General features: G+C 38.2%; 1 protein-coding gene across 12 annotated transcripts in view; it reads left to right on the top strand.

The window, feature by feature from the left end:
• Positions 1–12,530, top strand: part of HNMT (histamine N-methyltransferase) — a 186,377-nt gene extending 173,847 nt beyond the window's left edge. For all 12 annotated transcript variants that reach the window (XM_087920309.1, XM_087920302.1, XM_087920303.1 and 9 more), the window contains 4 exons: positions 335–442; positions 4,021–4,151; positions 5,056–5,149; positions 11,948–12,530. In XM_087920309.1, the coding sequence (XP_087776435.1) occupies positions 335–442; positions 4,021–4,151; positions 5,056–5,149; positions 11,948–12,303 (689 nt within the window). In that variant the 3' untranslated portion in view covers positions 12,304–12,530. The remainder of the gene's footprint in view (positions 1–334; positions 443–4,020; positions 4,152–5,055; positions 5,150–11,947) is intronic.
• Positions 12,531–12,923: the final 393 nt, after the last annotated feature.

Here is a 12,923-nt window from a genome sequence, read left to right as displayed (position 1 = left end):
GATTCCATTTGCTGGTGTAACACAATTGATAGAGTCCTATTTTACTCACACTTTGTTTGCGAGATTCATACGAGTTATCAAAAGAATGACTACTTACATCTAGCCCAATGTAGTTGTTCTAATATTCAGCCATCATAGTAGAATTGTCTCACGCTCCTAATAATGATGGGATCATGTAACTTGATCATTACAGAGCAATGCTTTTCATCTGTCATTCGCTATATGCCATTTGGAAACTAATTTAACATTTGCATAGGAACCAAGTAAACCCGCACACACTTCGAACAAGAAAAATTATATTAGTTTGGTTTCTTTGTTCTTCTTTGTGTTTTAGGGGAAATTGACCTTGAGATTCTTGCACGATTGCAGTCGGACTATCCTGGTGTGATCATTCATAACGATGTGATAGAACCAAACGCAGAACAAATAAACAGTTACAAAGGTATGTTTAATACTGCAGCTTCTGCTAAGCTTCACATCACTGATCCGTTTGCCCCTCGGTGTTCTAGAGTTTGTTATGAAAATAATGTGCTATTGAAATGTTTCTCTGAAACATCCATTTATCACATTTCCACTGAAAGGGAGGAAGAGATACAGCCTGATGTTTCTCAGCGTGGTGGCAAACCAGAGGGTGCAAATCCCTGCTTACGTGACAGCCAACACAATGCAGTATTAATGCTACTTAAATGAAAAGGGGAAATGTTGACACTGTTATTTGAGAAAAAAAAAATAGGGATTAACTTTCTGAAACTTCAAGCCAGGACACAAATATTGATTTTCTTCCATGAGTTGAGGGAGGACAAGGCTGCTTTCTTGAGACCATTGGTGTTCTTGGAATTTTGAAAAGCCTTAAAATAGCTGCTCTGCTTTCCGAGGTTGTATACACTATACAATCTTAAAACCCTCACCTATTGAAAGACAAATTAGCTGGTTATTCTTGCCACCTTGCCAGCTCCATTCCTACTTATTTCTGACTTCTTATAAGCAGGTAGGTAGCAATCAAACAACGAAAAATGTTTAACTTGATAGGATGCCTATAAGGCCTTCTTAGAAGTAAAGTGAAGCTAAAAACTGGCATACGCCTTGCCACATGCTATTTTCTGCAAAGGCTTCTGCACTGTGAAGCCTGGTAGATGCCAAGGGTGGTGTGTCCACAGACATAGTGGATGCCCGTAGGGATGACATTTCCTATTCTGCTGTGAACTCTGTCTTTGTTTTACAAGGCTACTCATAACACAGTGTTAAGTTTGGCTACATACATAGCAAAATTCGTATTTCCATTTAGGGAAAGAGTTCTTCTCTTGCAGGTTTTCAAATCATCTTTGGTAAGCACCCAACCCATGTTTAGCATATTGATAGACATTAGCTTTCTTCTCATTCTTCAATTGACTGTGTATCAACTGCCTGATAATGAAATAAAAAGCAGTTCTGGGGCATGTTATCGTCACTGTCGATATGGATTACTTGCAGAACGATGTCTGGGCTTAAAATACACAGAATTTCATTGTGGTCATAGAGCCTAGGAACCAATAATGGAAGAGGGATGAGCAACAGCTGCTGCAGTTAAAAATGAGACCACTCCCACCTAGACATTGTCCACATATATAGTATGCAGCACAGGTGCTACTAAATCCAAAGTCATTATTACAGGGCAAGAAAAAATAATAAAGCACCACTGAAACCAGAAATACATAACAAATAATCATCACCCTGTTGCTGAATCTTGACAATGTCCTTAATGCTGTCCCAAATACAATGTTAATAGCCTTTCTGAAGAAGAAAACTCTACTTTCAACTATAGGTAGTCCTCAACTTACAATGATTTGTTTAGTGACCATTTGAAGTTACAATGCCACTGAAAAAGTAACTTATGACCGTATTTCACCTTTATATAGTTGCAATATCCTCATGGTCACCCGATCAAAATTCAGATACTTGGCAACTGACTCTTATTTATGAGGGTTTTAGTATCTTGGGGTCATGTGATCACCTTTTGTGTTCTTCTGACAAGCAAAGTCAATGGGAAAGCCACATTCACTTAACAGCCCCATCACTAACTTAATAACTACAGTGATTCACTTAACAATTTTGGCAAGAAAAGTCATTAAATGGTGTAAAACTTACTTAATGACTGTCTCACTTACCAACTTGGGCTCAATTTGTGGTGGTAAGCCAAGGACTACTGGTATTAGAGAGGAAAGGATCTCTGGATCATGCCATCTTGCCACCTTTACAAATGGGAGATTTCACTCTTTTCTGGGATGAGTGAATGGAATGGGCTACTTCTACCTGAACGAGGTGTCCATGAGTAACCTGGAAGTCCACCTTTATAGGTTAAAAAAAAATAACATTTTATATTGAATCAAGAAATTCACTGAAGCCCATAAAACACCTCTAAGACCTGGCTTATGAGGCAATAACCTTCTGTACTATCTTCAAAGACAAGCCCATGTAAAGCACACTGCAGTAATCTGGTGTCCAATAGGAAATTTTTTAAAAAAGCATAGGTTAGAGGGGAGGAATAAGCAAAGAGAGAACATTTCTCATCTTCGCAGGGAGGTATCATAATCAGAACCTTGAGAAAAGTAATATTTCCTTTTCTGTGTTAAGTCAGCGTCTGTGATGTTCTGAATGTTCTGTTGCATGTACTCAGGATTTCAGGTCACGTAACAGAACCTGAAATAATGGAATCGTGGTTGAGACAGCCTTATAGTATCAGTGATGGAGATCTTTATTGCTTTTGGGGAGAAAAGAAAGCCACATCTTTTATGAGTTTTCAGTGACACAATAGTAGGCACTGTCTCCTTGTACTGGAAATTAAGAGAATATTGCAATCAAGAAAATATTCCAATTATTGTTTCAAGGTCCCTTAGTTTTCAAGCTGGTACTGAAATCAGAGTTGATTTCACAAGGAAATGTCAAATTACAACACAGTAGGATTAAGCTCTAGGTCAAGATTAGAGAATTTGTGGCTTTTTGGTTTTTATGAAATTACAACTTTTATTAGCTACACCATGATGGCTAATTGTGCAAGATGCTAGGTACCGTAATTTCATAACAACACAAAGAATACAGATTTCCATCCTTCTCGAAAGTCTTAAACCAAACTTTCACAATTTTTAAAAAAAGATCAAAAACCAGTTTTAGGATATATAAAAATAATGAAGTCATAGTTCAGAGTAATAATCTTATCTCATCTTAAATATTAGCAGTTTTATGACAACATCTTTGGGGCATTTTCACAGAGAAAGAGAGAGAGAGAGAGAGAGAGAGAGAGAGAGAGAGAGAGAGTATCTAGAAGCCTGGCACGCTGACAAATCAACCATCAATAGACACATAGACATTAACTTCATATCTACACTATGCAAAAGAGATAATCAATTCATCAGTCCAATCACTCCAGAACCTCTCCATCACTAATCAGCACTCGGATCAACATAGATTAACTCCAAAGTTAACTTCAGACCAACAATCAAGTAAACAAGTAAGCAATCAAGTAAGCAATCAAGAAACTGCCAAAGAGCCATCAGTAAACAGCCCAACCAAAGAATCCATAACCCTAACCCTAACTGCACCCACAGAGACAGGCAGGACACCAGAATCTAAACTGAGAGCAAACAGCACTCCTTACTAGCATGGATGATGTTAGCTGGTTAGGGAGGGCAATGAAATGTCTGCAAAAAAACAAACAAGCTCAGAGAGCACCAAGGATACGCCCCCCTTCCCGCTTCCTAAAATAAATCATATTTTCCAAAATGAGATAATACGAATACATTGTTGATCTATATTGAAGTCCTGCAAGTGTTAGAGATCTAGACCAGATTCCAGAAAAAAAAAACATAGCAAAATGTACCTCTTTCTATATTAAAGTAAAGAAAGGACAGCAGCCGAGAATTGGCCTCACCAATGGCATCAATGTCATATTAAAAATACATGGCTTTCAGCTGCTTTAAAAAGACTGAAATGAAAATGTATTCCATATTCGCAAATGAGATAAACTGTGGAGCTATCACATTTCAGAATGTGTTGCAAAGACACCAGATCTCAAGAACGTAAAGTTCACTTGGCACAAAGAGACATCCCTGGAATATGAAAATCGAATTATGGACAGCAAAGAGACGGGGAAATGGAATTTCATCCACATGATCCAGGTAGAACAAAGCACATTATTATGTAGCCAGACCACTGTTACTGAGACATTACATTAATGGGCTATTTTTCATGCATGGTGTATTAGTTTAATATTACAAATTTGCTCTTTTTATTTATAAACTATTTTCTCTCGCTGTAGTTTTACCTTCCTGACCTGATAGTTATCCTGCTCTGTAGAAATTGGGATGGGTGGGAGATATAACTCAACATACAGACAGGAAATTTTTTGCAAATATTTGAATTATAAAATATGCAAAATATTTCAATCATTTAACAAAACATTCCAAGGAATCTGCAAACCCATTGTTGAAAGAAATGTCCTTCTGGGTTCAGTTCCAAGTGGGGAAAAAGACACTGGAAACATGGAGGCTATTTGGAAAGATGGTTTAATGGTGGACAGCAGGACCACATGGCTTGGAGCCCCAAAGTGAAAAAGAAAGGATGAGCATATACTTTAAGGTGAGAAGATCAAGAAGGGAAGACCAAGATGCTAAGAGACCCTTATATAACCTCTGTTGGGCCCTACCTTAGTGTTTCCTGTTCCTGTGTAAGAAATATATCCCATTGGCTGTCAGACTGCCAGGGGCAGGGTCTTAGCTAACTTTGTAGGCTTTTTCTGGACCACATGGCTTCACCTGAGTGTTGGCTGATACAATCTTCCCAGGTCAGGTGGTGAGATGGGTAGAGGCCTTTATTATGTAGAATACTCTGGCCTAGGCCTTAATGGCCCATTAGCAAAGGTGGTGGGGGCTGAGTTTCTGCTTCTCTGAGTTTCTATTTTACTCTTTTTAGGGGAAATAGTCTGCCTTTTTAATATTCCCAGGATATTTCATTTTTCTAGAAGAGGGGTGGGTGCTAACTTCCTACACCATCTCACCTTGAAATGATCCTTCTCATTTTTAGATGCTGTATTATGTAAACGACATGCCAGCTACCATTAGATTCTTTCACAGCCTCTTGGAACCTGGGGCCAAACTCCTCATTATTCTTGTTTCAGGTAGGTTCAAAGCTGAATCCTAAGACATCTGGTTTGTGTAATTGTGGTATTTTCTTATTTATGTACTACAGGTAGTCCTCAACGACCTAAGTCCTTAAGACCATAATTCAGCCCAATATTTCTGTAGCTAAGTGAGATATTTGTTAAGTGCATCCTGCCTCACTTTATGACTTTTCTTGCCACAGTTAAGTGAATCACTGCAGTTGTTAAATTAGTAACACAGTTATTAAATGAATGTGGCTCAGATGGTTGCAAAAAGTGATCACATGACCCCAGGACACTGCAACCATTATAAATATGAGTCAGTTGCCAAGTGTCTGAAGTTAGATCACATGACCATGGGGAATGCTACAATGGTCATAAGCGTGAAAAATGGCCAAAAGTCACTTTTTTTCAGTGAAATAATAACTGAACAGTCATTAAGTGAACTATTGTAAGTTGTGAAATGCCTGTATTGAAGTAGTAGTCCATAATGTGCACCATATAAAAGTGTTATATTGGCCACCAGGAGGCACTATAGGACTACTTTCAACCTATTTGGGAATCGACAGACATGTGTAGCCAGAGGTTAGTCTATGGCAGGGTTATGCAATTAACTTTCCCAAGAGGCCCTGTCAGAAACTGGAACTGTGGTATGAAGGGCTGAACCAATAGGGCTGTGAAGGTGCATATGCGTGCACGCACGCACACACACACACACACACATATGTAAAAACTAAAGTAGTTATTTGTCAACTTTTTAAACCTTGATCCAGAAACTGACATATGAAATCAGCCAGCTTTTCCCCATGTACTCTCTGTCTTATAGAACAGTTAGTCATGTTTCTATTTCTTTGCAAAGAAAACCCAGCTATGTCACCAGGAATGCTGCTCCGCGTGTGCATAGTGAAAACCAGGTTGTATTAAAATATGATTTGCTGATTTGCTGAACTTTCATTTTGTGGATATAAAAAGTGAGCTACAAAAAATTATAAAGTGACCGTATCAATATAAAGATAACCCCAAATAATTCATTAGTCCCACTGAACTTGAAATATATTTGTGGAGTACCAGAGCAGATGCTAAAAAGAGGAAAGGGACAAGGTCTGAAACACTTAATTCATAGGCGTGGGGGATCCAATTTCTATTAATGAATTCATTCATGTGATTTTTTTTCAGAATGACACCCATAACACTTGACTGCATGTGGCAATAAGCATATAGCTAGGAAGTTTTCTCCCATCTATTTGGCTGGCTCATTTCCATGTTAAAACTCTTCATTTCATTCAATATTGTGATGCTAGATTCTAGCCCACACTAGAATGGTTATGTCTGAATAAGAAAGATATATTCAGATTATCTGAAAAATGAAATATCAGTGATTGAAATAATGAAGCATTTGTTTTTTATCTGGTAAAGCAAATAACATTTTTTAGGATTAGTGCCTAATGCAAGTCTTATGGGTACAAACAGCCAAAGTTAAGCACTTTCGGGTTTCATTGATTTCACAGTTTGTATTTGTTATTCTTGGGTTTATGTTGTGAACAGAACAATATGTACACAGGAACAAGGAGAGGGGTGGAAAAGAAAGATGGGTTTATCAAATACCACTCACAAAATAGCAGTCTAATAATACAGAGCAATTATCATGGCAGGATCTATAGAACCCGACTCAATAGGACTCTTATGAACACAACACTTCCCCTAGATTTTTGAAAGTTATTTGACTGGTTATGTTTTCAGTGAAAACAAAAACAATATTTTTTGTCAAATGCTTAGCTGGTAGCAAAACATTGCGCTTTAACCTGGAATTACGAAATTAGGGATTATTTCTCATTTTATTTTACTAACTTCATATGTCTGAGTGCTATTGCTAAAGTAAGGATAGTTTTTAAATCTTAAAATAATCACATACATAAAAAGTAAAGGTTCCCCTCGCACATACGTGCTAGTCATTTCTGGCTCTAGGGGGTGGTGCTCATCTCTTTTACAAAGCCGAAGAGCCAATGCTGTCCGAAGACGTCTCCATGGTCATGTGGCTGGCATGACTAAACAACAAAGGTGCACAGAATGCTGTTACCTTCCCCTCAAAGTGGTCCCTATTTTTCTACTTGCATTTTTACATGCTTTCAAATTGCTAGGTTGGCAGAAGCTGGGACAAGTAAGAGTAACAAGTAACACTCCTTTACCTGGTGCTAGGGATTTGAACCGCCGAACTGCCAACCTTTCTGATCGACAAGCTCAGTGTCTTAGTATATATTATATACATACAGTTAGACACGATGAAGGGCATTCTTAGATTCAAATCACAGAGATGTGTATACATAAGCAGTACCCTAAAGAAACAGGACATCTCATGCATCAAATATATGTCTGGGCTACATCTTTGTAGACAGAAGATACATCATTGAACACCCTTTTCTCTTAATATGTGCATATTGAAAGTGAGTTAATCAGGGAGAAGATACCATATTAGACATCAAGTGCTGACTTTACACTTACAAGAGAGATATAATCTTAAAAGCTGTACTTCAGAATAATTACTGATAAGTACCCGGATGCAAAACAAATATATACAGCAACCCAAACGTTATATTGATTATCTACCCTTTGCTGATAAATCTTGAAGCATCTGAAGAGAAAGGGGACATTTACAAGAAATTAGAAAAAGAAAAAAAAGAAAAAAGGTAAATGTATTCTGACCTGATTTTGGATATTTTGAGTTGTTGACTTTTTAAAAACTCAAAATATTTTTCTCTCCCAAGCCTGGCACCCTTATTACATTTTGAATCTTACCCTTATTTCTCTCTTCTCCAGCATACTTAGCAGGCACAAAGAATGCAACAGGTAGGTGTGCAGAAACTCTAAGTCAGGAATGTCCAACCTTGGCAACTTTAAGATTTGTGGACTTCAACTCCCAGAATCCCCCAACCAGCATGGACACCCCTGCTCTTAGCTAACTGAATCTAGGGCACCTCTCAGAAAATGTTTATGGGGGTATCTGTTGGAACTGAGATACATCCATGTGCAATTTCTTTTCTGGCAGCTGTTCCTCACTTGAGTAAAAGATAACAAAAGAAAGAAGACAACCAAAGACAATCAGTTAAGAAAAAGATGCGTTATTCCATCATTCAGAATGAATTGTGTGAGGTACAACAGAGTAGATAAACATCAAAAGAGGTGAATGAGCAGCGGAACAGAAGAAGCCTTTGCTAAAATAAGACTACCCTCAACGTAGTCCATAAAACAACCTCTAGCACTTTGGTACCAAGTCTTATGTCGAAAGCTCTCTGGTACTGTTCCTTGCAGTGCAGCCTGCCTGAGGAGGGATTCCTGGTGAGTTGTGCTCAGTGCACCATTTGCCTCCTCATCTAATTAAAAAAAAAGTATATCATGTGAAATGGAGAGTAGGAATTTGTTAAGAAGCATGCAGGACATCAGCTCTGCCCATAATTCAGTTGTCAGTGAAACCAGGCCAGCTATGAAGAAAGATATAGGATTGTTTTTAAAGATAATATCCTCCTCTCGCAGCCAGTTTGCCACAAAGTCTTAAAAAACACAAGTCTAGCACCGTATGTTGCATCTACAGGGAGTGATTATAATAATGTGCCAGTCAGGTGGTGTATAATTGTTCCGTTTCAGAAATGGCATTGAGTCACAGAACATTGACACCAGTGCATTCCTCGCAATTAGTGCTCGGCATTCATTTCCCACCACTGGGGGAGGGAGAGGCAGGGAAAGAATAAATAACACAAATTTGTTGTGCAGCATCCATTTAAAGCTGACAATGTTTATGTTTCCGAAAGAAACTCTTTCAAGACTGACTGTTTTCCTCCCCCTCCCAAAAAGGCAGACAAGTAGCTTTATTAACATGGGGGATTTGCAGTCATACTTCTCAGCAGGCCCTCATTAGTCCTGAATTTATTGCTTTCCTATCCAAAGGGGCCAGGAGCTTTGGCTTTTTATAAATGATTCACATCAGAAATGCTGAATCATGCCACCAAGGGTACCAAATAAATGAATTAGCCTGGTGCCCCTTCCTACTGTTCCTGCTAATATATTTCTCTCTCTTTTTCTCTCTCTCTCTCTGTGGTAATATCTGTATATCTAACATGCAACCAATTCTTAAATAAAAATAGCTCCTTTCTCACTGCAAGGGTGGCCAGCTGGGTGACCTAAGATTGCCAAACATTTTAAATAATTTGGGACATCGTTATAATAGAATTTCATGAATATAATGGAGCCCTCCTACCCTGTCATCTTGTCACTCTATACAACTTTATGGAAACTACATTAAAGTCTCATGCAGCCCTGGCTTATTTTAGGCCTACTGTAAATCAGAATGATCCTTTGTCAAATTTTCTTGCTTCTCAGTCTCCATGGATGCTTCTGAATTAATTACAATTTGCCTATATTGGGAGCATATATAAGTCGATCTCTCAGATAAATCATATGAAAGTTAATTAGATTTTAATTAATCATGACTGAAGCTGTATCATGATGCATACGTGCACTACACGGACTTCCTTTCCAGTAAACCACCAGGTTTAGGCCGAATGTACTATTTTCCTGCTTTAATGGACTGACATGAACCTTTGCTGATCTAATATACTTTGGATGTGACTGAGAATTTGGGGAATTAAAGTCTAAAACATTAGGTGGGAGAAAGCCAACTTCATCTCAATTAAAATATTTGTTTATAAGATTTCTGCCTCAGATTTTGAAAGCTAGTAGACAGTCTCTGGACCCCATTTTAAAGCTGGTATATTCAAATTATGTTAAATAGGGATTATAGCTGGACCTTGAATTATGATCATAATGACATCTGCCCATCATAGACTTAAGTCATGACAGACATAAAGTGACCCATGGGACTGACCCAATTTTATGACCTCTTTGGCAGCGATTGTTAAATAAAGCAATAAAGTTCACTATGGGTGTGGTTTTGCCAAAAATAGAAGTAAATGTTGTTTTTTGGCAAAACCATTTTAAAATGTGATCATGTGATTGTGGGACGCTACAAACAGCTGTAAATGCAGTCTGGTTGCTGAGTGTCTGAGGTCACGTGATGGGGGGGAGCAAAACATTGGAAATTTGAATCTGGATTGTGAGTACCCCTAGGGAGGTCCATTGTAACTTCAATAGTCACTAAGTAACTGGTTGCAAGTCGAGGACTACCTCTATTTCCTATAGGTAGAAAGGAGAATGCAGCTTTGAAGTTCAGGATCTCTTCTGTAACACATAGACACACATACATACACACATTTCCACATGTCCTTGTTGTTCTACCAGACACATAAACAGCTATCATTGTAAGAAATTAATTTCCCATCCTTCAGAAAGGATATACTTCGATACTATATGATGAGATAACCTAAGAAAAGGTAATTGTTATTTACATAATACCTTATCTCAAAACCTTTCCCTCAATGTCTAACATCTGATTGCAGATTCAAAGGATGACTTTAAACCTGAATAAACGTAAACTAAAGTCAAGAGCTCTTGAGAGACACAGGGAGAGAAATGAGTGTGAAAATACCCAAATCTTTCTCCCTCTTCCAATAAAAGTGTTTTATCTGAAATGTACAGTTATGTGTAGTGATCAAAGCCTTTCACTGCTACAATGATTTCACTAGCCCCTTGAGCAATTGCTTCCAAAATGGCTGTTCAGCCCAGCTCTAAACCTGCTCTTCTAGATGATTTGGGGATTTATCAACCAGTTTTTGATTTATTTGTATGGGGTGGTGAGGAGTCAATCATGAGATCAGGTCGGGCCTCAGTGATGTTCCCATTCGTGTTTGGAAATGATCTTCAGCTTCTAAATTAGGTACAAAGCTGCAGCAGCACTGAGAGAGATTGAAAAGAGTAAGAAAATATATAACCACCCCAATTCCAAGATATGTAATTCCAAGGTATGTAATGCCACCCCTGTTCACTGGGGATAATGCTCATAAACAAGGGCTCTCTAATCAGTTTGCGTGTTGAAGCAACTTGGACACAGATTTAGGGTATTTGTGGCCTGCAAAAGTGTCAAAAAGGCAAGGCACGTGGCAACTTTCTTATTTGAGACCATCTCTGGTTTCAACCTGACACATTCCTTTCTCTCAATATCTAATTGCCAAAGTCTTTTTCTTGTTACTCTGCCCATATTTTGCCTCTTGTTAAATCTGTGCAGACTGTCTCTGGCACTCCTGAACCCATGCAGTGAATTGATTTTCCTCAGATTTCTTCCCAAAATCGATCTTTTTCAGTTAAGAATTAAGATACCTGACTGATCCAACACACTTTGCTACCTTCTCCGTTTTTATCTCTTCTGTGGGACTATACTCACTCTTAAAAATCTCCAGAGAGCATAGGCATTGAACAAGGTTTCCAGTAATTTAGAGACTTATAATGCAAATATGTCTGAGGGGAACAACATGGGGAAAATGAACCTAAATTGAATTTGATAGAATGAAATTTCACTCGTTTTTACAGTCCTATTTCAAGCCCTGTGTTTAAAATGTGGGAAATCCATTCACTGCAAATTATATAACCCAGACAAACAAACAGTAAACAGCTTAATCAAGGAACCACCAATATCGTTCCCACCAACACTGACAGAGCAAGCTCCTAGTGTACAAACAGAGAGCAAAACCCACTTTTTGCTAGAACTGATGATATTACCTAGTTAGGTAATGAAATGTCTGCAAGAAAACAACCAAGCTCAGAAAGTACCAAGGACCTCACAGTTCAAATCTGAGCTATAGATATTCTCTTCTATTGGAACATGTATAATACTAATAATTTTACATGTTTGTGATATTGTTTATTTGACAGGATGCAGTGGCTGGGCCAAATTGTGGAGAAAATATGGTCCTCGTTTACCTCCAAATGATCTTTGTTTATATATTTCTTCTGCTGATGTTGAAGAGATGCTTGATGGTTCTGGACTGAAGTATCAGACTTATGAGCTTCCATCAGACATGGACATTACAGATTGCTTTATTGAAGGGAGCAAAACTGGGGAACTTTTGCTTGATTTTTTGACAGAAACCTGTAATTTCAGTAAAACTGCCCCTCTTGATCTGAAAAATGAACTCATTGAAGATCTTAAAAAGCCTGAATATGGTGAAAGGAGAGGTGACAAATATTTTTTTAATAACACTCTGAGCGCAATAATGATTGAACATTAAAATGGAGAGATTTACTTACAAACTTAATGTCACTGTGAAACTTGTTTAATGTTTTAATATCTCGATTGTATGTGAAACCTGAGACAAATACAGACAGAAACACCCAAGTGGGATTTAGTATGTTGTGTCTTGAGTTATCATTGTTAAGAGTATCAATACCAGCATGTGTTTGCAATGTTGCAAATAAATATTAATAAATTAAAATTAATAAAGTAAATTAAAACTTACTTAATTGGGATGCCTATCATTATTCCTAAGTGAAGGTCCCATGTTGAGATGATGAATCAGATCTTGAAAAGACGGAAGCCTATATTCTGCTTGATGAAGAAAGAGTGATTGCCAACAAGTTTGCACTTATGACTTGTTGCAGTGCCCTGCAATTGTGCAATCACTATGTATAAACACGATTTGAAACCTTCATGTAGTCACCATTTATAACTTTTCCTGCCAGCTTCCCCAGAAAGTCAATGGAGACACTGTCATGTCTCCAAGGCATGCCGGAGCCGTGACACCACGCGTTGTGCCATGTCAGACTATGCTATCGAGGGGGGAAGTGCTGTTAACCACCCAACCTGGGGCTTCGACTGTTCGATGGAGATAATGAGCCTTGCTGACGTCAC

Source organism: Pseudonaja textilis, chromosome 1 (assembly GCF_049901715.1).
Source record: "Pseudonaja textilis isolate UNSWEBS1 chromosome 1, rPseTex1.2, whole genome shotgun sequence".
Taxonomy (NCBI): domain Eukaryota; kingdom Metazoa; phylum Chordata; class Lepidosauria; order Squamata; family Elapidae; genus Pseudonaja; species Pseudonaja textilis.
Note: the sequence above shows the minus strand (reverse complement) of the source record. Positions and strands in the feature narration are given on the sequence as shown.